The sequence below is a fragment of the Zophobas morio genome, unplaced genomic scaffold (assembly GCF_036711695.1).
Source record: "Zophobas morio isolate AGI-343-1 ecotype UQ-CSIRO unplaced genomic scaffold, CSIRO_AGI_Zmor_V1 ptg000023l, whole genome shotgun sequence".
Lineage (NCBI taxonomy): Eukaryota > Metazoa > Arthropoda > Insecta > Coleoptera > Tenebrionidae > Zophobas > Zophobas morio.
In genome coordinates, this window is record NW_026972128.1 from 1,852,301 (window position 1) to 1,877,026 (window position 24,726).

Here is a 24,726-nt window from a genome sequence, read left to right on the forward strand (position 1 = left end):
GTAGCGCCATCTAGTGGCTAGTTACAGCAAAGTGGATACCACAAAAACCTTCTCCATGAAAAACCACTTACATGTGCCAAATTTCATGGTGACCGGTCAAACGATTTCGGAGTCTATCGATCACAGATATATATATATACCAACATCCATTTTTATATATTAGATTATGTAATATGAAATTACACAGCAAGAATATGATATCTGATTTTTAAGAAATCAAAAACGCGGAAATTATCGTCACTTTGGAGCCAGTCTTTCAACATTGACCATGTTAACAAAAAATAGAAATGTCCATGCTAATAAGTTCTTATTAAGTATATGCTAATGAGTAATGACAAAGAAAAATATTGAATAGGCACTTTCTGACAAAAACGGATGATCAAAAATTTTTGACCATAAAGGTTAGTTTAATCCCATAAAGCACCTAAATAATCAATGTAGGGGAGTTCCAGGAGGACATACTGGGTGAAACAGTCTTTTATTAGCTGTGGAAAATTTGACGGAAAGAATTTTATGTTATGTGTTAAACACTTATCGACATCGACATTTTTGTGCTTAATCCAAGATTAACGATATTGCGATATTTGCAGAACCGCCTAATTCTTCCGAATATACAGAGAGCACTGTCTACGAAGGTCGTGGGACTCGTGGGCATCGTTTTTAGTAGATTCAAGGATAGACACTGACATTATTTTAATCACCATGGTGCATGGAATTGGAGCATTGTACCTAGATGAAGGCCACATTGAAAGTTCTTCACAAAATAAGAACAGAACAGCTGTAAGAATCGCTATGGAAAAATAATTAGTAGATAACGAACCACTTTAAGAAAGTGAAAGTATTGTTTTTGAATGTTTACGTGTTTTAACAAAGCCAAATTCATTTCACAACCTATATACCTATAGATATTTATATAGGTATAAATGCACTTTAAATGTTTTTTGTTTTTTCCGTCATTTTGATTTAAATCGGAAACTCTGTAACAACTAAATAAAGGCGTTTTTTTAGTAAATTTTCAAAGCTTGAAACGTGTTTTTCTCTCTTATTTGAACAGCTAGAATAACGACGACTTGATTCATAATCTACCGAAGACTCTGCAGTCAATAGGGTGATTACGTCCGATATCACCCACTCTTTCTTTGTACACATCTACTTCTTGCTTTTCGTACTAATGTGGAAAGAGAATTTGTTTTCACAATCAAATGAACAACAATTTAAATATATGAGTAAGAAAAAAAAGCTTTTTCTAACGACTGAACTCAGTTGAAGCTTTCCGTGAAGACACTGAAAATGACCAAGATTTTATTCTAAAAAAAGAAAAGTCTGTGAAAAAATATGACTCAATTTGATTATAAATAAACTGGTGGTAAAAACAATGGATACTGTGACAATGGTGGGAATGGAAACGCAAACAAATTTGATTTAATGTTGAAATTAGAAAGATCGTTTGATTTGTATACAATTGAAACAAATTTTAATTTAGCAACAAATTGGTATAATAACTACATGTTTCAACTCTCTTATATTTATTTACCGAAGAAACTGCGAACTAATAAATTTCAGAGAATATCAAATTGAACTGCAATGAAAATGAATAATTGAAATTAAATCGCTCAGAAGCATAAATCTTCACTCTTCTTATTAGAAATGTATATTTAAAAAAAAAAAAGTTCAACAAAGATGAGTGATGTCCATTATTTACAACGCTTATGCTTTTGGATTGCGTGGTGAATGAGATGGTTTACCATTGTAATCTAAAAATGTTTGTGTACATTTGATTCATAGAAGCTTTGTTCCTTTCAGGTAAGCAATCGGAGAGGTTTGTGTTAAAAGTGTAAATTATTATCATTACCATATGCGGTTTACGGTTAGCTTTCAATAAACATAAAGTGTTCATTATGTGGTGGACTCTATTTCTATCTATCCAAAGCATGAGACACCAAAAATATCCCTATGGTAATACATGTTTTCGAAAAGTTGCTTCCACCGAAGTTGCTATCTATAACACTTTAAAGAAAAGTTAGAGTCCCTCCTTTTTAACAAAAAAAAAAAAAAAAATTCGCTGATCAAGTTTCGGTTCAAGGTTTGTATTCCTTCCATTCATCGTTACACGATGACATATATCATAAAAACAATACAGTAGGTACAATAAAATGATCTTCACGTATTCAGGTATAAATAAAATATATTGGGATGTATAGGGAAAACATATATGTAAGTACCTACACTAAAATTATTTACGGCAGGTCCCCGAAAGAAAAAAAAACACCACGGTCGCGTTAAAATTTTTGTGGATGTACATACGTATTTTGGAAATGTACCGTTCTTGTGTAGAGTTTTTTATGAACAAAAGAGTTTTTCAAATGTGTCTGAGTTGAATATTTGAATTATCTTTTGGGGAATTACAAAATGGTTAGTAAAAGGAGGTGCAAAGTAAACCAGACAAAGTTTTAAGAACATTTGCGTACATAGGGAACTTTATCTGTCTTACCTTTGTTTCTCTGTACACGCTTATGGGTCTTTGATTGTAGGTCTGGTACCACAAAAAGTAACAAGAGTTACACAAAGACAGCTGTTTATGCAGATGCTGCTGAATGACCATCATGAATAGGGACCCAGGGCGCCCTTTACCAGTACTCAAGCGGTTGTTCATAACCACCGCGATCACAATACAAGATTAGATTTATCTGCTAGATCTCATAACCATCTTAGAATTTGGGATCTATTCTAACAGGACAATTGTTCAGAGCGTGAAGACTATTGTGGTCTCCTTTTTCGGCAAGCCTCAAGCATTCTTGAATGGGTGACGATTTTTTCTGCCGTTCCTTCTTTGCAAGACCCTGACCTTTCAGTTTTCACGCAAGTGGTTTACTTCCTCCTGACTTTTGAGTCTTTTTTGTTGTTAAAGATTCTTTTATACCTTTGCAGTTTATCTTCCTATTTGCCTTTTAGATCGCTATTTGCAAATCATTTTATTCGTTCATTTAGCATTCTTATGATTATGACCCTCTCGAAGGAACTTCAAATTGTTTATGTTACAGTAGAATTTTTTTAATTTTGGGAAGGTTTTGTAAAACTATATCAATGGACTCTTATCGTTTATAAAGTAAACGGTGTATTCATGTGCGGACAGGTCATGTTCACGCCCTAATGGTATTATGAAAAATTAGTGTGGGATAGTTAGTTGGTAATGGTTAGACCACTTATTATTAAACTTTTTGATTTAACCGTTGCAGTAGACTTTGTTTTTTGATTGTGTTGTGCCCATTTCTTTGTTCATTCCTCGTTAAAAAAAATGTTATGTTACATACGAGTAAACTGACCGTTTAATCAGTTGAGATCTAGAGGCTATGTCTAGAGAAAAATCAAGTGGTGTAGCACTGAAAAAGTAACTAGTTTTGAGTCAAAGTAGGCGTGGCATTAAGCCCGTCGCGCATGGTGTTTTGCATTTTGCTTATTAACGACATCTGGTATGTTTCTGCTCTGTCTTCGTCGGACACACTGCAGGTAAAGTATTCCTGCGTAAATACCGTGTGTCGGACGAAGACAGAAACAGAACATAGGTACTGTTTTACATCTTACCAAAATTTGAAGAATTGTACTATAGTTTTTTCACTCTACTAATTAAGTCTCAGAATCCTGTGCTGACTCCAGAGGTCTTCCTGGTGAATTAACGTTGCATTTTTCTAGTGGTCTCAGGTATTTTTTTTATTAAGGCGGTTATAAAGTGTTCCTAAGGAATTTCTAACATCTTCTTCTCTTGATGATTTCTTCCTTGTGGTTTCGGATGATTACCTCCTATTCCATCAACGCTTACCCCAAACCTCTAAATTTAAACATATACAATTTTAGGGATGGCTTCCTTCTACAACGTTAAGTATGTACCCCCTCAGACGGAATTTTTCCAAAAATAACCTGTACGAGGGTAAAAAAGGTTGAGATATATTTCTATGGATTTTTTAAACTCTTCCGTTCAGAATGTAATTAACTTGACTTATTCACACGTCTAGCATTTTGCAGACTTAGAAATAAATTTATTTTTCTAAATTTTTTAACAACTCCCAAGTTCATTAAGTAATTAGCTTGGCTTACGCAAAAGTATAGCAAAACCAACTGCTTTGTTTTCTATTGAAACTAGCTTGGAATTAAGTAAGCTGGAGTACGGAAGCCAGACACGGTCCCGAGGCCACATTGTTTAAGCATAAAACCACCAGAGAAATATAAAAATTTATTTATTCATATTGCATACATGAAAAACGATTTAATTACAATAGTCCTATCACATAACAAATGGTAAGTCAATCCATTTCTCTCATTTGTTCATCTTTATACAAGTTTGCATGAACACACGGCATCACTTACACAACGTACAAATAAATTATCAGTACAATTAAATAAACTCGTAATATTGTTAATAATCTAGGTACGAAAATATCACTTTTGTGAAATCATGCAGAAATTTTGTATGGCTCCAGTCAGCACCCGGCTGAACTGAAAATATATTGTCTTTGCAATAAAACAATCGGCAATCTATTCAGGTCCATCTTCAAACCAGACGCGTCTTTGTTTAGCTCCACGCCTGTTAAAAACGTACATATATGTTGCCTAATAATAATAACGTAACGTAGTAATAAAATATCTCTAGAAACACGTTTCCTATATTTGTAATCAAAGCACATTATGCCAAATTGTATTGACAATCTTAATATAAAATCACAAACCAGTCTTTTTATCACTCGTACGAATCGTATGTGTCTTCGTTCCTCCATTTCTCGTTGGCTTCTTTCCGCGCATCGGGAACTAGTTGGCATCGCATTCCACCTAACACGTTACTCGTGGCCTCGGAGGCTATGATTATGGGTTTGATTATGGTGGGAGGTATCTGCCGTATGACGCCTCCAACAGCGCCACTGTAGCCCTTTTGTTCGTGCTCGTGTGAGGCTACTTGAAGGATGTTATCCGCGGTCTCCTCAAATCCCTAAAAGTATATGTATGTAAAGGAGTTAGTTACAAGTGAGGACGCAGAATTACCTCTTTAACTAATTTGTATGCGTTCGTCACGCCTTCTCGTATGTCCTTGGGTTGGCTATAGCGCTTTCGGCGAACTTTCGTCTTCGGATTTATTTTCACACTAGGACCTGGCGTCAACATATCGAAAGCGGTTTCTGCTGTGATCTGGAAAAGAAGCACAAGAGTGTTTAAATAGTCCCTATTTCTTTAAATTTTAATGACCGTGGTGTGACTTACTTGGATCAAGTGGATAAGTCGGGTCGTCAATTCTAAAGCTGCCATTGCTGTGGAAGTCGTAAAACTATTAGCACCACGATGAAGGCCTCTCAAGAAGCGTCCATCTTTCTTGTACTGCTCGAAGGGTAGGCAGAATAAGTCTCTAATCCCCTGGACTATAACAAAAAGAACACGGTGATCGTCAGGCAAACCCTTAGAATTAAGATTCCTCTTTGCGCACATTAAAAGATGCTAAGATAAAGCAAAACGTCTTTACCAACTTAATCCTTATGATGGCATTGAAGAATCATATATGGTAATACGTTTCATATTTTGAAATGAAAAGTTTGAGTGATGTAAGAAGGAGATGTAATGTCGGCGTGGTCATACTCACATAACTGTACAAACGAATACATAGGACCCACTCCAACCAGCAAATTTGGTATCTGATTCTTCTTAATATCGTTAATCCATTCTTTAATAAGGAACATAATCAACTTGTCAAATCCTAAAAGTCCGTGTCTATGTGATATCCTCTTTAATCTAAGCTCGGAACAGTTCAATTGCGCTAAACCCATTAAGAGTCCCTGTAGGGGACCGTGCGTTCGTAAATCGAAACGCTTCCCGTGATAATCAAGTCGTATAGGCACATCTGGTGAAAACACAACCTTCCTGCAACCACACATCCTCAGTCAAAACACTAACCGCCAAACCAAAAACTAACCTAAAATAGATCGGGCTGTCTTCAGCACTACTACTCGTCACTTGCGGAGTCTCGTCGCTCGACCTCGGCTCTGTTTTATTCTCTTCTAACAAAATCAGCAAATTCTCGTCGACGATCTTCTTTGCTTCTTCTTTCAACTGATCTTCGTTATCTTCTTTGACGGTCATCACCGGTGGTTGATGCACTGGCGTGTTATGTTTAGAGCTGACAACTTGTAAATCATCTTAAATTTTTGGCGTGATGTAAAAACCACACTACTATCAAAAAAATCTCACCATCTTTGACGTCGGTACCCAGTTCGGTGAAAAAGGTAATCAGGAACTGGAGGGCGTCTTGGTCGATGTTGAATCGAAGAGGCAAAACAGAGATCTTCAGACAGCATTCTTGACTTCTGAGCTGAGGGTCGGGTCGCACGTGGAGGGTTTTTATCACAAGCTGTAAAAGAAACCAGTTGTTTATGGAAAAACTGGCGCCCGAGAAGCTCACTCACCATATTCGCGTTTGACTGTTTCGGCCTCATTTGACTAATATATTGATACAAAAACTTATTCATTTGACTGCTCTTCAGTCGGTCTCTCATTTCGATCTCCGCCACTATCAAGACCTGCCTCGAGGCCTTCGACGACACATCGGGGTAGACCTCGTGCTGGAATCTAATCTTGTTTAGCTGCAACTCCATCAAGACGTTGTGATTTCGATTCGGCCCACCCTTCGTTAACCACGACTTTTTCTTCACCTTCTCACTATCGATCACCACCTCCTTTTGCAAGTTCGAAAAACTAACACTGTCTTTTAACTTCATGTCCGAGAAGTTAACCGTTTTCTTTTTTTCCTTCTCCACGGGTCCGAAGTCGTTACCTCCGTACATGTGCCAGACCACACTCATCTCACACAAGGTGTACTTTCTAGTCGGAGTGGGGAAATTCTTTGGTGTTTTAAGAGGGTCACACTTTTCGCTCGGGACGGAAAAGTGGTTATCGACTATCCGAACCGGGTCTTCAGTGAGCCATTTAATTTCAGGTACGCCGTTCTTTGGGAAAATGTTATATCCTGGTTCTTCGTCAATGAAACAAAACTCTTCGTCTGAGTCGGCAAGATTCGGCTGGAAGGGTACTTGACCCAGTTCGGTGGTGACCTGAGGTAGGGGTTTCACAGGTTCTTGGGGAGGGTGTCTTTCGTCGGGGAAGTAGAACATTTTTGTACCGTTGTAACTATACAAATCCGAATGCACTACAAACTAAATTATTACAGAGTTGGGTTTTGTGGGTCGTTTTACCTTGTGTTGAAGTACTTTCGTCGACGTCTTCCAGAGCGTCTTGAATGAGATCATGAATTTGTTGGTGCTGACTTTCTGAAAGGTTCGCGATTTCTTGAGGTTCAACGGACACTAATTCTTGCTCGGGTAAGTGTCGAGGACTCGAGAAGGCACTTCCGCTTGACGTACCGTCTTCCGGTGGTACTAAATCACCGTAATTCGCCAAATACTTTATGAGTTGAGTTAAAGCCCTCGCACTATCTGCGCAGGTACGTATGTGTATTATATTATTAGCAGCCCGCAAGTCGAAATGCGGAGTATCTACGTTTTTCTGAAACCAAAAGGTAACCCCTCGCGTTCTAACTAACATCAACCGAACATACCTTATCGGACGTCTTCAAACTAATCTCAAACAAACCCAAATCGATAACGTTAACGTAGTCCCGTTTTAAGTCGACAGGACCACTGTACGGTAATCGAAATTTTTTCACACCCTTTTGACTCAGGAACAAGCCGCACTCCTCTGCTATGAACCTCAGAGTCGAACTGTTGACATCTGAGCTTAAATGAGACGAAATGCTGAAGGTCCCGAGGGTGATGACCGAACGTATCGGTAAGTAACGAGGTCTGTAATCGATTGCAGAGTCCCAGAAGTGGAGGAACATTTCCGTGAGTATCTCTTTGGCGTGGTACCCCGGGATGGGGTAGTCGTTGACGTTGAAGAAGTCAGTGAGTTGGGAGATCCAGCTGTTGGGTTCATTGCACATTCGGTGCCTGAGAGTGACTTTGTTGAAGCCGGCGGCGATAGAAACGTTCTAGAAATTTGGCATTAAAGATTTTTTTTTTAATAATGACGATTTATTACGAAATTACTCTAGAGTATAAAAGACAAAAATTAAATAACATATAAAGTAATAATAATAATATAAATTCTAATGAATTCTTTATGGATTTCTTTAACACATTAGGTTGGGAATCAAAAATACAAAATACATAATGTAGAACATGATAGCACATTTCAGATTTCAACAGTTTTCGACTAAAGTTAGAAGACACTTACCTTGACATGATGAGTCTCGTGACTAGCTTTTATTTTAACACACAACGTCACCATCTCCCTATCGCCACCTCTGTTTTTGCTGTTGGCCAGTGTTCCAGCCTCTGAGCCGTAAATCGTGGGGTGTAAATGTTTGCCGGGCGTCGCTCCGATATCCTTGAGTGGTGGACTATGACTTGGCGTCGAAATAATATCTTCAAAAAGCATTGTGAACTACCAAATTGCGAAACAAAAACCAACTTACCACAGTGATAAAGTTGAGCGTTATGAAATTTCAAACAGGTATAACCTAAATCCGTATTACCCATGTATCCGTTCACCACAAAGATAGTAGCATCTTCCACGTTAATCAAAAACTCTCCTTGCTGGTTAGGGATGACGCTGTTGGTGGTTGCATCTCTCACCGGCGTACACATGCAGAGTAATCCATTAGCGATATGTATATTAAGAGTTAAGTAACTTTCTTCTTTCGATTCGCTGACCAGCTGCTTCTGCGAGACTTTCATTCTTGAACTGTAGGTGGAGTAGAAGACGTTGGAATTGTCTTCGTTTTCTTCGTCCGTTTCGCTCTCTGAATCTAGGAAAAAAGTGTAAGTGTACCAACACAGAAATTTACATGTGAATAGTCCCATTTAATAATAGATAATAATACAAAATCTGCTTACCGTACTGGATGCCGCTCTTGCACAGAGTGAACACTTCGTGTCCCTCCACCTCGATGTTGCCAAACGGACCGTAGTTGATATTGTCGTAGGCGGGTGTGGTCGTCTTGGGTTTAGGAGCGCTGGGTTCCCACAGCAGCAGGTCGTTGTTGATCCGGTTGTAAATCGTCTCGTACAATCTTTTGGATATCAGCTGCATCGACACAATCGGCAACGATACATCTATGCGTACCCGAGACGACAACGTCGTCGACTTAATGAAATCGTTAATCTCTGATTTGTTGCCCGGTACCATCAACACTTTAGAGTCATCTAGAACGTGCAAGGAATCATCCTAAACAACGCTGACAGTCGGAGTAAAGCCCAAAAAGCGAAAAACGAAATACGTGGATACTGGTCATTCGGAAAGTTGAGGTTGATAAAAGAAAGATCGAATGAGTATCCGCGTATTGGAGCAAAAGCATTACCAAACCAACAAGCATTTTGGACTCTTCACCTATACACTTTTCGTACCTCTTTGATCCTTGTAGTGCGGTGTGTCGCTTTCGTATACTTTTTTCGAACTGAAGGGTCCTTCGGGCTTCATTTTTTCCATTAGGTCTCCCATTATGGATGTTGTGTATGGATCCTGGGGCACTGGAGCCGGTTCTTCTAAGTTAACTCGTTTCGTTGGGAAGATTTTGATGTTTAGCCTGATGCGATCAGAAGGGATCAGTGTCAATCAGAAGAGAACAAACGAAAGCACAGAGTCAAGGTAACGCAGAACTTTTAACACCTAATATCAAACAAAAATTTAGTGACCTCCGTTTGTTTTAAAGCATTTCCAACCTCTTCTTCAAATTTCAAGAACAATATTTTGAAGAATGTGCGAGGAATCGTTTATTTCGCGGCATTTTCCGGATTTATTAAGTAGTGCTAAAGATATTTAAAGGAATCTAGACACAACATCATGATGGTCATATGTTTGGCGCATTTTGTGTCCATTTGGTGTGCAAAACACTCACGAAGACTGTTTACTGTAATAAAATGTCATCCCGTCCTGATGGAAATACTCAAATGATTCATCGTCAAGCAGATGATTAACAGATGAAAACAAACTTCTACGTGTAACTAATTGTTGTCAACGTACCAAATAAAAAAGCGTTCTTTAAGAAAAAATACTCGCCTGATTTACACAAAAATACCAGAATAAAAAGTATAGACAACAATTTTATTAAATACATAATAAATTAATAATATATGTAATAATTAAATGTATTTTGTAATGGTGAAGCACTGATTTTATGGCCGTTGTGTTTTAAATTTATCAATACGATATTTGAGTGAATATTAACCGAGCCAATGTATAACTATTTTATGTTTTTTGTCAACAATTATTATTAATGTTTTATGAAATCTTTCTACGCAACGTGGTGCTAAGAAATAACGGGTGTTCAATTAAAAAAATTGGTCGAAGGTTATTTCCAGAGAACTTCCCTCGCTCCAGTAGGACAATGTGAAATATATTTAAAGCAGATAATCAGTGGGAAACAATGTATTCTTAATTCCTAGTCCTTGTTTAACTTTAACAGTTTTGTTTATGTTTATACTTCAAAAAACAAGTACGCTTACTTAATTAATTGGTCAATTAAGTAAGCGTACTTGTTTTTTTGTCCAAAAAATATACCTAAATAATAGCAGGATAGTACAAGAACAAAAAAATCTCGTGCTGGAATGGAAGGTCCGCTGTTTGTAGATGACGAGTCCGAAAGTAGGCGTAACCAACCTTGAACTATTGCATCTCTGACGCAAGTTCACTTCTACTCGTAGAAAAGGTTGACGAACAATTTTGATTTGTTTTGCAAAAATTAGAATGCCTCGGAGAAAATTTGAACTCAAATTCATAAAAGACAAACTGCACAAATATGTTATCTTATAAAATTTAAACCCTACTTATTATGAAAAATTTTGAGGTGATGTCATCATGTGGTTGGTGGGGATGATTATCAAAATTTTGGTTAGCATTTAACCATCTACATGATAATTCTAAAATACATACAAATTTTGAAAACAATCGGTCCAGCAGTTTCGGAGATTACTTGTCTAATAAAAATGGATACAGACCGACAGACAGACAGACAGACGGAAACGGGACACTACTTTTTTCGTATTGAAGGGGTCATGAAATGTCGAGAAAATATAAAACTGGCCATTCGTCCGATTACGCTCGGGAAGTAAAAGCATCACATTGGCTTTGATTCTTTGTAAACATCGTGAAGTATGTCTACAAATTAACCTCAAATTTAATCGATGACAAATCACAACGCGGAAAAATTAATAAAACACATGCGTTTTTTTCTACGTTTTCTTCTATCAAAAAAGTAACGCGAACTTCATGACTTTTTACTTCCCGAGCGTAAGCAAAGGAAGTATTGTAATCGAGTCCGTCGGCCGACTCTCTACTTTTACGTTTTCTCGATCTTTCATGACCCCTAGAAGACGAAGAAATAGGTCTCCCATTTCCGTCTGTCTGTCCGTCTGTCTGCCGTCCCGGATTTTTATTAGACAGATAATCTCCGAAAGTACTGGACCGATTGTTGTGAAATTTTGTAGTTATAAGGAGTGTAACGATAGAAATCCGTAAAATTCGAACAGCCATAAAAAATTAGTTTCCTCATGTTTTGTTTTCTCGTTGTCACAGCAAGAATGTCAAACATTTAAAATTATATTCCCTTAAAAAATTTGTGAAAATATCAGCTTTTAATATCCAAAAAAATGAATCAACTAGAACAACGTAAAAAAAATGTTGACAAATGGATAGAAAACCCTCAACGACCGAGGCATTTCATTGCAAAAGATTTAAAAATTTCTCGCAGTACGGTGGACGATGTGTTAAATCGGTACTTTAAACAATTATCTGTCTCACGAAACCCTGGTTCTGGAAGAAAGCAAGGAGCTCTTAATCCAAATCTTGATAAAAAAATAATTGCAACCATCTCTAAGAATCGCAGTATGTCCGCTAGGAACATTCGAAAAAAATGTCAAACTAACCCTACAATGGTTCAGAGAACTAAGCAACGAGCAGGTATGAAAACCTATAAGAAACAAAAAATACCTAAAGTGACTGATATCCACCTGAAAACAATTAAAACGAGAGCGCGAAAATTGTACGACTTGATTGGCAAGAAGAACATCTGCCTCGTTTTGGACGACGAAAGTTAGGTTAAGGCTGATTTTTCGACGCTTGCAGGAGCACAATATTATACTCAGTTTGAAAGAGAGATTCTTCCTGACTCAGAAACATCAATTGGTATTGAAAAATTTGGAACGAAATATCTCGTCTGGCAGGCCATTTGTGAGTGTGGAATGAAAAGTTCATCATTTGTGACTACAGGAACTGTTAATGCTGAAACTTATGCTAAGGAATGTTTGAAAAAACGGATGTTCCCATTTTTCAGAAAGTATATTGGGCCGACTTTGTTTTGACCAGACCTTGCCACCGCACATTATGCAACAGCCACAGTCAATTTGCTGCAACACTATGACGTCGATTTTGTACCTCGAAACCACAATCACAATCCACCCAACGTTCCACGGTGTAGGCCCATTGAAAGATATTGGTCGATTGTGAAAAAAAAGTTACAAAAAACGGGACAAACTGCTAAAAACGCCCACGACTTCAATTTAAAATGGACGAAAGCAGTAAAAACGGTATCACCAGCAACTGTCAAGAAAATTATGATGTCAATTAGGAAGAAGCTCCGAAAAGAATGGAGCCAAGCTTAAAAGTTCGGTTAATTTTGTGTTACATATATTTCTAAGCAATAAAGTTTTAGAAAAATCTAAAATTGTCGAAATATAATTTCATATTAAGAAGTTATGGTATTTTAAAATTTCCGAATTTCTATCGTTACAGTCCTTATTAGGAATATCATGTAGATGGTAAAACGCTAACCAAAATTTGTCTAATCATCCCCACCACTAATGTGATGACGTCACTTCAAAATTGTACATAGTAAATGGGTTTTAAATTGTATAAAATAATATAGTCCTAAACATGTAGTTTACGACTCCGAATTGAGTTTTTACCCGAAACGTCCAGATTTTTGGAAAAAAAATCAAAATTATAAAACAACATTTTGCAATTTAATTTTGAATCTGCTAATCGGAATGTTTTGAAATGTTGCAGATGTTTTAAGGCTATAAAGAGCATCATAAATCTTTATTCAAAATATATTTGGTCATCCCCTCCAAAACTTGATGACGTCAGCTCAAAAGTTTGCCAAATAAATCCTATGTAAAATGTACAAAATATGATGAGTCTGTGCTTGTGATATATCACTCCATTCATCTTTTTTGGATTTGCATATACAGGGTGACTCAAAAAAATTAATGAATGCGTAAATTTATTTTACTGATTTACTCAGGAACTACAAAACCGAATGCTTTGAAATCTTGAAGGTGTTTTAAAGTTATCATAAGCATGGTAAGTTTTTGATCAAAATGTATTTGCTCATCCCCCTAAAAAATTTATGACGTCACCACAAAATTTTGCTGAATAAATCCTATCTGAAATGTACAAAATATGGTGAGTCTCTTCTTGTTATTTATCATTCCATTCAAATTTTTTCGATTTCCATATACAGGGTGACTCAAAAAAAATTAATAAATGCGTGAATTTATTTTATTGAGTTAATCAGGAACTACAAAACCGAATGCTTTGAAATCTTGCAGATATTTTAAGGTTATAAAGAGCATAATAAATGTTTAGTCAAAATATTTTTGCTTATCCTCTCCAAAAAATTGATGACGTCAGCTCGAAAGTTTGCAGAATAAATCCTATCTAAACTGTACAAAATATGATGAGTCTCTTCTTGTAATTTATCACTCCATTCATATTTTTTGGATTTGCATATACAGGGTGACTCAAAAAAAATTAATGAATGCGTAAATTTATTTTATTGATTTACTCAGGAACTACAAAATTTTGAAATGCTTTGAAATCTTGAAGGTGTTTTAAAGTTATCATAAGCATGGTAAGTTTTTGATCAAAATGTATTTGCTCATCCCCCCTAAAAAATTTATGACGTCACCACAACATTTTGCTAAATAAATCCTATCTAAAATGTACAAAATATGATGAGCCTTTCCTTGTGATTTATCATTCCATTCATAGTTTTTGGATTTGCATATACAGGATGACCCAAAAAAAATAATGAGTGGGTAAATGTATTTTATTGATTTAATCAGGAACTCCAGAACCGAATGTTTTGAAATCTTGCAAATGTTTTAAGGTTATAAAGAGCATAATAAATTTTTAGTCAAAATATATTTGGTTATCTTCTCCAAAAAACTGATGACGTCAGCTCAAAAGTTTGCCGAATAAATCCTATCTAGAATATACAAAATATGATGAGTCTGTACTTGTAATTTATCATTCCAGTCATATTGAATTTACATATACCGGGTGACTCAAAAAAAATAATTAAATCTACTGCGAAAAAAAAACATAATAGACATGCAGTCGTCACGTTTCCGACAGCGAGGGAAGTACTGTCTAAACTCTTTAGACCAATTTTTTAAATGAACACTCGATATCTCTAAACGTAGATACAGGGTATTACACGAATGAGTACGAGCCTGACTTTGGCCTGACTGAATTGGAATTGCAACCCACAATACACCGTCGAAGCTTACATGGATATTTTTTTAAGTTTTATTTTATCAATTCTTTTTTTTCTTCAAAAATTGACAGTGGGCAATTTTGACTTTTGTTAACTTTTGAAAAAAACGTCAATTGATTTGAAATCTCAAAAAGATTTTTATTAACATCAAGAAATTGCAAAGAGCTGATCGTTGTCCGTAATCTGCGGGCTTTAGTTCTTGCACTAGGTCAGGTCAAGTTAGGTAGGGATGAAATTTGTTGACTTTCAAAATCCTGTTGACAGAGGCTACACTAACACACACTGCGGCTGCCACTGTTTTTTGAATCACGTGAGGGTCATTTTCCACCATGCCTAAGACAGCAAACTCATTTTCGGGGCCGGTAGCTGTTCTCCGCCTTAGTTTTTTAATTGGTGGTCAACTCCTCCGTAACGACATTTCCAGCTTTTTCAAGATTTTGTCGGTAGATGCTTTTCTCTGCAGATAAGGTTCCACATACATTCTAGCTGTCAAAGAAGCGTTCTTTTTACATAAATGATAGATCCGTTTTATCGTCATCTGAATACATTTCAAATGCTGACAAACAGTGACAAATTTCTAACGCCCGGATAACTACGTTTAGCGCTTTTTGAAATTTAAAAAAGACATCCAAATTTTTGAATTTGTATTTTGGGTTGCATTTTTAATTCTTGCAGGCTCGTACTCATTCGTGTAATGCCCTGTATAACTAATTCATCTCAATTTATTAGTTTGTGTTCCAGGGCAGATGCGCATATTTTAACAAAAATTGTGTGCATATACATCCATTCTCTAGTCATCAGTAAATGTAAGAATATGTGCAAAGATAACGCCAAACTATGTTTATCAAACATTAATCAACGTGATTTATTAACCTTTTAAACCAAAATAAGTTCGCTAACCTATTGCAGATAATGGGGCCCCTCTATTTCTATAAATTTTGCTCTCTTACGATTACAATTATTAAAAATGTTTGCATACTTGGTCGTGTTCTGGAGTGTTGTGGCAATTTTCTTAGGCAAGTGACAAATTCTCGTTATTGTGCAAATTTTCACAAAAAAACTAACTTATTAATCCTTTTAAGGAACCGCATCTTCAACATGTCTCTTTAACCTGGAAACAACTTTGCGCGGTAAAACGCCCATCGTATTAGTGAACGGCGACATCATAGACCCCAAGAACAGAATGGGTGATATCGAACTTCAAAATACAGACCAAGTCCAATTTTTATGTTCCGGTGAAAAAAACTTCCTCATTAATAGGACCACCGTGGGTCGTCTAGCAACCGCGACGTGCAACGCCGGAAAATTCATATTACATGGTGGACTAGGAACGTACACTTTCAACGATCTCAAATGTCACCAATTACCCCAACCCGCATTGCAAGAAGTACAAGGAAAATTATGCAACAGGGGATCAAAACTTATCCACCTTGGCTTTCAATTAGACTCAGAAACGTGGTTGCATAAAATCCTACTTTGTTTCGACCCAGTTATACTAACTACTTACTGGACGAAACATCAGTTGAGGACTACGCAATATTCGTGTAAAACAGCGGATGTAACGACTTTTAAAAAAGATTTTTTCACTGATGTGGATATCGACACGATGTACCGCCGCTCGGGTTACGACAAGGGACATCTCACACCAAAATGCGACTTTTTCTCCGGAGCGGAGAAAAGAATGACGTTCTATTACTTAAATGCCGGACCCCAGGAGAAAAGGTTCAATGAAGTTAACTGGAGGCTTCTTGAAGCAAAAATAAGAGATGCACCTCCGAAGGGCAGAATTGTACATATATATACCGGAACGATGAAAACGAAGGGATTTTTGAACAGCACAGCACACGCGATTCCAATACCGTTATACTTTTGGAAAGTGGTGATCGACGACCGTTACGGAGATGGAGTCGCTTTTGTGGGCATAAATGACGTAAGCAACAATTTGTCTAGTCCTTGTGGGCTTTCGATTTGCTCGGAACTAAACTGGTTAAGTACAGTTTTTATACGAAACATGTCCGACTATAGAAATGGAAAAATAGATTGCTGTTCAGTGGCAGTTCTAAGAGCAATACCTCAAATACAAGTTCCGGAGTTTACGGAGTTTCGGGGAGGTGTGTTAAAGGAATTTAGAAATTAACGCGTCATTCGAGAGCTCCAAAGATAGTCCCCGAACGAATTTTTTAACTGTTAATGCGATTTCCATCGTCATACAAAATGGATTTTTTAATTCTATACTTCCCCCACTCAAATAAAGAAGACACTCGTAAAACCACAAACATAAGGTCGACTTCACTTTTCGGAACTATTTCGAATTAATTACTAGCTGGATTTGACAATCACTGCCGTGTGTCTAACATACACGCTTCCAGTACATATAACACAGATATGCAGGTATAGATAAGTATCTATCGATATACATCTCGTCTTTACAATTCTCTTTCGTTCTGATTATGTATTCTTTTTGATTCGTTCATGTCTTGGCACTATCTATGCAGCTCTGACCATACTTTCAACAAAATATCCATCAATCAACATGGCTTGGTTCGATGATCAACTGTTAGTAATCTGCTATTTAGTAATCAATTTTTGTATAACAATGTGGATCGGTAAATCCACAATATGTCGTATAATCTGTTATCAGAAAAGTCACCAATGGTATCAAAAATCACTATAGGATCCAAAATAAAAGTAAAAAACGACCAAAAACCTTTAAAGATCTTGGTGTGACTTTTGACTCCAAACTAGCTTAGTTAAGATATAATGTTTAGATGACTATTTCGTCGGCATATAAAACTTTTAAACATTTTTTTTCCAGTGTTTTTACTTTACCTCTGATGCAAAATTCTAATATTAATTATGATTCGAATTCGAATAATTGGACATGTATTAACGTCGCCGTTACCATAGGTGAAGGCAAAGCAGCTATAAAAAAATTAATAACTAACTTGTGTTCGGAATTATACTCAGTTACTGCATTTATTATTTATGATTGTTTCGATTTTCTTTTGAACCATTGACCTTTCTTTTTAATAAATGGTTAACCTCTCTGGATACCCGAAAACAAGCTAAAATCTGCCCGATTCACACATTTGGTGGCGAATTTCTATTCATTCGAATTTTGCGAAGATTTTTCAACTCTCTCTATCCCCGATGTCTACTAAATAACACTGTTTTATGCGTGGAGGTTTCATTGTCACTACTCTCACCTGCATTTCACAATATTTAGACAATTCTATTGATTCTAATATCCTGGTTGATGTAATCTTCATTGACGTAACCCAAGCCTTTGATCGCATCAATCATAATATACTTTTCCACTTCTTTTATTCCTATTTAGTTTATGTATAATTGTCAGGGGTTCCCCAGGGCTCCAACCTGGGGCCACTTTTATTTCTTTTGTACGTCAATGACATTACTGATATCATAACTCATTCTCTATATGACCTATTTGTGGATGTATAAATCTATAGGATTATTAGGAATTTTCATGACTACCAACTTTTAGGAGATGATCTAAACGATATTATAAATACTATAATTTAGTACTATGTATACAGGGTTATTCAGCTGAGATGACCTATTTATGTTTTTAAAATAGGCAACACAAAATACCAATTCTACCTGAATCTGGATTACAAAAAATGTTTCAAAATTAAATTGTATCAAAGTTTGCTAAATGTATAGAAACGTCAGTGTTGACGTTGGTCAGTGTCAGAAAAACGCCTATACATTCAATAACGAGAAAACCGACATGATCCTTAGTTATGGACACGTTATGGAGAATGACACAAAAAGGCTAGGCGTACACCACAATTGTGTGCCCGAAGATACCCCGACCGTGTGACCCCAACACCCAAAATTTAGAGGCTAGAAAATTCGTTGCGTAAGAAAGTGGCCTACTAACAAGAGGAAACGGAACCAGACTGCGACTAGCTTGGAAAATGAAATATAACTTCTTGCACAAGTTAATGAGAATCCTCATATGGGAGTTATGAGACAAATTGCTATTGCTAGACAAATAAATAAATTACACCCTAACTGGTTTAACCATCTGCACCTAGAGCATGCACTTCGACCCACAAACCAACCACAAAGATTGAATTTTTATAAGAAACCAAATGCAAATTAATCCCAATTTTATTGAGTGTGTTTTGTTGAAACCAAAGTCAGCAATTTATTACAGTTGCATGACAGTCTTAAATTTATTGAATGTGTTTTGTTCACCTACCAGGCAATAAAAAAAAGACAATTTGCCCACAAAAATCTCTTTTTAGATTCGGCAAACGTGTCGGTTTTCTCGTTATTATCGTAAGAACGCATAGGCATTTTTCTGACACTGACGTTTCTATACACTTATATAAGCAAACTTTGATACCATTCAGTTTTGAAACATTTTTTTGTAATCCAGGCTCAAGTGGAATCGGTATTATGGGTTGCCTGTTTTAAAAACACATATGGGTCATCTTAGCTGAATAACCCTGTATACAGCGTGTTATTGAAAGGTACGTACAAAATAAAATCGGCAATTGGTTTCGAAGTATGGGTGCTAAAAGTAAAAACAAGTTCAGGTAAAAGTGTTCTCCTTTTAGAGATAAAAATTATTAAAATTTATGTCCAAATTCGTTATACGCCTTTGATAAAAAGGTCATCTTTCGTTTCTATAGCAACAAAAGGGTCTGTTACTTTTTATTATTGTTACAGTTGTTAGGATTTACTAAAATAAATTAATTTTACCTATTTATCATTCAGTAGCGTCTAAAAAGATTGGATAAGGGTTAATTTTTCTCTTAAAATTTTGATAACACAAAATAAGTTTTTCAGACTTCTTAGACTCCGCGAAGAACTGTCAATTTTGTTGTACGTACCTTTCAATAACACCCTGTATAAAAAAAATGTTGCATCGTATCATTTTCTCGCAAAATTAGTTTTTATCATTATTTAGGAGATGATCTAAACGATATTATAAATACTATAATTTAGTACTATGTATATATATAAATGTTGCATGGTATCATTTTCTCGCAAAATTAGTTTTTATCATTTTTAATTATATGGCTGACAATTGTGTACTACTGCGGATCTTGGAGTTATATTTTTTAAAGTCAAATGCAGAACGAAAGAGGCCAGGGGCGGGGCTTATGATGCGTGGCTTTTAGGCCACAGTGGCAGAATGATTGTAGCATAAAAAGGTTACGTAGTTGCAGTAAATATTATGTACTTTCAAAAAATCATTGTGAATTTCAAAGATTGAAGAAAATCAAAATCGTATAATCATATTCCTAAAATTATTACTATTATTTATTAAATGTGGCACAAATAATATATTCTGGGTTTGGTGCACGCCACTGCAAAGACGTTCTGCCCCTCGAACGAAGAGTGGACTCGACCGAAATAAATTGACACTATGCGCAGTTACGTGATGTTAACCCTTTCGTTTTGCAGCAAGTTTTAATCAGCACATAGACCATATTGTCAGCTCAGCGCTTAAGGTGTTAAGAAAACCCAATGTTTTCTTTAACTTCCTTCAAATCACTTTGTAATTTCTTCTACAAAATCAAGTGCGTATTTTTGGCGTTACGTTGGTTACGTAATACCAATGCATTGATGGGTGTTTTTTAACACTGAACCATCTGAACATACGGGTTAAGCCCATATTTACTTTCATATTTTCAAAGTTAAAAATAACTGGTCGAAGTTTATTCGACAGAACTTCCCTCGCTCCAGTGGGGTAAATCACACCCCGTCAGCCCCTGCGCTGCGAGGGTGTAAATTCCATGTGAGCACAGTCCACACAAATGCGGGGAAACCATGTATTCTTAATTTCTACTTCCTAGAACTTGTTTAACTTTGACTGTTTATGTTTATACAGTATATTATGCACACGGCTGTAGATTATGCATCATTATGACAGTTCTCAGTTGTTATTAATGTCATTTGTAACCTGTCATTTAAAGTCGTCGTTTTTATTGTTTTAACGTTTTTCAAGTGTGAATTACAGTAATTCTCGTTAAGGGGATGTTTGCTAAATGAAAACTGTCGGATTTTTAATTTTGCCGTGTTATTGTCTTCACAAGAAATTTGCGTGTAGAAAAATAAAGACGAGAAGTACTGGTAAGCTGGTTGAAACTCAGGAAAGCTGGGGTGTAATTTATGACACCCATAATCTCTGGTAACAGTTCGGCACCCGCTTGTCGTGTATTATTGTTCGATTTTCGTTCGTCAACAGTTCAATTTTCATATACGAATTTATAAAAATGACCACAAGAAATTAATAAGAAATAAAAATCTGAATGTGTACAAAAATGAACTTCGAAAAATTAAGACAACAAATAGTAAGACCAAACAATTATAATCTAATTGGGAAACTGATTGATTTACAACAAAAAAAGCAGTCAGCCGAATAATTATAAATGCAGTTATTTTTCGGACACAAAACAATCACTTACGCAACACTTAAAAAGATTTGTGGCAAGTAAAATAATAGTATATTGTTTTATAAGGAGCAAAAATGAGACTTTTCGTGGCGAATCTGTACGTTTGTACAGTTATAATTCGAATCTTCGGCTCTGACCGACTGAATTGTGACAAATGACATATGACAGTTGTCTGTGATTGACATTGGCAGCACAAAACACTAGTAACAGTGAGAACATCAACATCAACACATAAGACGGCTAGGCTTAAATTTCATTGGTTGATTCAGCGGCAGCAAAAAATTTTTGCAGCCTAAGCAGAAATTTTTTTTCCTGTCAAGGCAATGAAGTAGGACTTTGTATTTATCAATTGAGGTATGCAATGACCCGTATTTCTGACGTTTGAAGAAAAAATCAATTTTAAGTGTCCAAATGGTTCTACTGAGTGTGTCCCTATACTGAAATGCAACGAGAAAATCACCAATTTGTGCATCAGTACGTACCTATATGTCATGATGTAATGCAAATTATAAAATAAACTAGAGGCCAATAATTTGTTTCGTTTTTATTTATGCGTATTTATAAATATACCCAATTGTTTTACTTAAAACTAAGTACTTCAATTATTTGGATTACATATTTCAATTATAACTGGTTCCCTAGCTGGTTAGTATCGGCTAAGTTCAAACTAAAGAGGTATAGAAACTACCTGTGTATACTGAATGGTTATCCGGTTAATTATAAGGTTTATGGTAATCTTTTATTCAACAAAATAAAATTCTTTCAGGTAATACACTTTGATCTTTGACAAAAAGCCGAGAAGCAATAGGATTGGTGATTATAAAAAGTAACAATAATAAAATTTCTATTAGTAACATTGACTTACACTTTATGTAAGTGTATAAAAACAGCGACGGGTCTAAAAAACAATAATATTTATATGTACAGAAATTAGGAAATAAAAGCATAATAATAGTAAAACTAATCAAATGATGATTAAACTGCATTTTTTGTTTGTAGTTTTAGTAGGTTTTTGACATAATAATTCTGATAAAAGTTTTTTCGACTTTCGTGGCTTTGAAAGTGGAATCTTCGACTTTCGTCCCATTTCAAAATTTACTCTTTATATATTTCAATGGTCACAACGAGTTCACTAACTACACTGAAGTAAATTTATGCAAAGATTAAATTTGTCACCGAAAAGATGTCGGAAGTAATAAATTATCCCATCGGTCCAAGAACGTTCGGTGGGTGTTATACCCCAATCCGAGAGAGACCGCAGCAAGAGACAGCAAATGGAACGAATAAAATAAAGCTTCAAACATGATCAGTTTTAAATCAAAATTATGAAGTTTTATAAATCGCGAATTTTTTATTTTTTTTGAAATATCATAGTAAACACTTCAAAGAATGTCCATGACTTACTTTAATGTGAATTTTATAACTATGGTCGGCACAGTCGGACCTAATATTAGTGTGATTTTGAGCATATTTGCGATTTTATTAGAGCAAAACAGGTCATTTTTTCTCCAATTTTATAAGTTCCGGACACTAATAGCATATCAAAGATATTGTAAAAAAAAAAATGGGTTCAGTTTCCAACTAGTTGTCTAGTGTTTGTGAAACAAAATCTACTGTAAATTCACTGAAAACTAAACGGATAACATCACCTTAATTCAAGCTCAAAACAACCGAATAGTCGTTTTCAAAATTCTTGGTGCTTGCGTACGAAAATTTTGTTTTTGTGCTAGGAAGCGAAGACTGTGAAAATGATTTATTTTGTTGAACAAGATCATCACCGATCGCGGCGCTCGAATAAAGAAAAGCCTGGAAGCGGAAGTTGCAATAGATACTCCATAACAACCTCGATCGCGAAATATCTAGAAAGGAACGTACGGGTTTAAATAAAGACCACCGTCGGGCCTTAAGTCAACTCGGAATTATTTGCATTGTAGTTAATCGTATAAATTTGTATTACTAAGGAATACATTGTTGAGTTTTACCCACACCGTTTTTTTTATTACCGATTAACGTAACACTATTTTAAGATTTGACGACGAATCTCTTATGAATTCCTTTCTACGTAACGTAGTCCTAAGGAATATGTACATACAATCTGTTCTCTAGTCAAAAATAATGTCAAACTTATCAAGTAAAGTCCCACCTTAATTAATTTGATTAAACTTGTTAAACAAAAACAAGTTCTTTGATTTACTGCACTTCAATAAATGCTGCTACCTTAAAATTAGAATTACTATTAAAAATATTTCCGTTCTTCCTCATGCTTTGGACTATTGTAGCAATTTTCTTTGGTAAGCAACAAATTCTCGTTGTTGTATTATTTCACGAATAAAAATTAACTTTGTAATTCGTTTAAGGAATCGCATCTTCAATGTTATTTCAACTTACAACTTTGGGCAGTAAAACAGCCATCGCAAACGGCGACATCGTAGACCTCCACAACCGAAATGGTGACATTACAGTTCAAAATGAAGACCTGGTGACACCAGGATGCGTTGCTCGCTTAGACGCCATACATAAAAATATGGTTTCAACTGAATTAAACACTTACTTGCAGTCTGTGATAATTTCCTGCAGTGAAGTCATCGCTTTATCCTCATATCCCGCCTTACCCACCGGCACGGGGTCAGAATTAGCGTCTTCTTGGTACGCAACGTTCAAACTTTTGCACTTTAACGTATAATCTTGCACTGTCTGGTTCGTCAGTAAACAGGTTTGGAACGACATCCCGGTCAAAACAAACGAGAGGAAGTCTGGTCGCACGTGACGTTTCCACCACGGAGTTTTATTCATGTCATGGGGCGGTCGAAAATCGGGTATAGGAAACCGAAGCTTTAGGGTCATTACTGGTGACGTCACTCGCACGTCAATTTTAGACTCATTGTCGCTTGCTAATTGGGAGGTTACGTCTGCTGCCCACGGATTACTAGGTTTTGCAACAACGCAAATTTGTTGAGGATTCAAAAGCGCGGAGATTCGGTCTACAATCGTAATGTCCAATTCCACGGTGCACTTATTCAGCGCAAATCTAAAAAAAAAGTCAGTCTATGGGTGTGTCTTAAGTTACTTAACTCACAAGAGATCAGTCTTGGGTCCTGTTTTGCTACTCTTCGTCGTTTTCTCTAAATGTTTAAAAATTAACTTAAGGCTAGGTTTGGCAGTGGCAGCAGGACTTTCGAACTGTGCGGATTTAATGTCACTAAATGTAAGAAGCGGTACGTGTTGTATACTATCACTGTTCTGGTAAAGACATTCACTTAATTCTAAGCTTGTGGCTTCCAGGTGGCCACTAATCGAAAAAGCGGTGCTGGTTGTCTTTTCGTCGCCCTCTAAATGAAGTGGCGATGCTAATAATCTTAAATAACAATAATAATAACTAATTTGGCCAACACGAAGATCTAACATACCTTAAGTGGTTTAATTGGCAAGCATCATCTAATGCGGCATTAGCAGCCTTAAAATCTTTAGCTAGAAAAACAGCAGAAGACTTGTCAAAAAACTTGCTGACAGTCGCTTGCATTTGCTTAACGCTGGAAGGTACTAAACTAGTTTTGGCTCCTAAGGATTCAGTCAACAAATCTTCGTGTAACAAAACAACGGCTACCGAAGCCGAATGTATCTCGAACCGAGATATTTCCGCGGTGGGATCCGTGTCAATCTTGTTCACTAAAAGCAAAAATATTATTCCCTTTGTGACAACATATA

The 24,726-nt window shown here is 36.2% G+C and overlaps 2 protein-coding genes across 3 annotated transcripts in view; one reads left to right on the top strand and one right to left on the bottom strand.

The window, feature by feature from the left end:
* Nucleotides 1-4,215: 4,215 nt before the first annotated feature.
* Nucleotides 4,216-24,726, bottom strand: part of Atg2 (Autophagy-related 2) — a 32,247-nt gene continuing 11,736 nt past the window's right edge. The window contains exons 9-24 of one of the 2 annotated variants that reach the window (XM_064063229.1): nucleotides 24,429-24,687; nucleotides 24,098-24,376; nucleotides 23,573-24,049; nucleotides 9,438-9,616; nucleotides 8,928-9,224; nucleotides 8,507-8,839; nucleotides 8,266-8,456; nucleotides 7,589-8,020; nucleotides 7,227-7,536; nucleotides 6,441-7,180; nucleotides 6,226-6,385; nucleotides 5,951-6,173; nucleotides 5,621-5,898; nucleotides 5,248-5,402; nucleotides 5,032-5,175; nucleotides 4,216-4,978 (exon numbers count right to left, since the gene is read on the bottom strand). In XM_064063229.1, the coding sequence (XP_063919299.1) occupies nucleotides 4,733-4,978; nucleotides 5,032-5,175; nucleotides 5,248-5,402; nucleotides 5,621-5,898; nucleotides 5,951-6,173; nucleotides 6,226-6,385; nucleotides 6,441-7,180; nucleotides 7,227-7,536; nucleotides 7,589-8,020; nucleotides 8,266-8,456; nucleotides 8,507-8,839; nucleotides 8,928-9,224; nucleotides 9,438-9,616; nucleotides 23,573-24,049; nucleotides 24,098-24,376; nucleotides 24,429-24,687 (4,703 nt within the window). In that variant the 3' untranslated portion in view covers nucleotides 4,216-4,732. Of the gene's footprint in view, nucleotides 4,979-5,031; nucleotides 5,176-5,247; nucleotides 5,403-5,620; nucleotides 5,899-5,950; nucleotides 6,174-6,225; nucleotides 6,386-6,440; nucleotides 7,181-7,226; nucleotides 7,537-7,588; nucleotides 8,021-8,265; nucleotides 8,457-8,506; nucleotides 8,840-8,927; nucleotides 9,237-9,437; nucleotides 9,617-23,572; nucleotides 24,050-24,097; nucleotides 24,377-24,428; nucleotides 24,688-24,726 lie in introns of both variants that reach the window. The other variant, XM_064063228.1, reaches the window with a different exon arrangement.
* Nucleotides 15,483-17,367, top strand: LOC135134532 (uncharacterized). Its single transcript, XM_064063230.1, has 2 exons — nucleotides 15,483-15,603; nucleotides 15,670-17,367. Exons 1-2 carry the CDS (start codon nucleotides 15,555-15,557, stop codon nucleotides 16,722-16,724), a joined length of 1,104 nt encoding a protein of 367 aa, XP_063919300.1. The 5' UTR covers nucleotides 15,483-15,554; the 3' UTR covers nucleotides 16,725-17,367.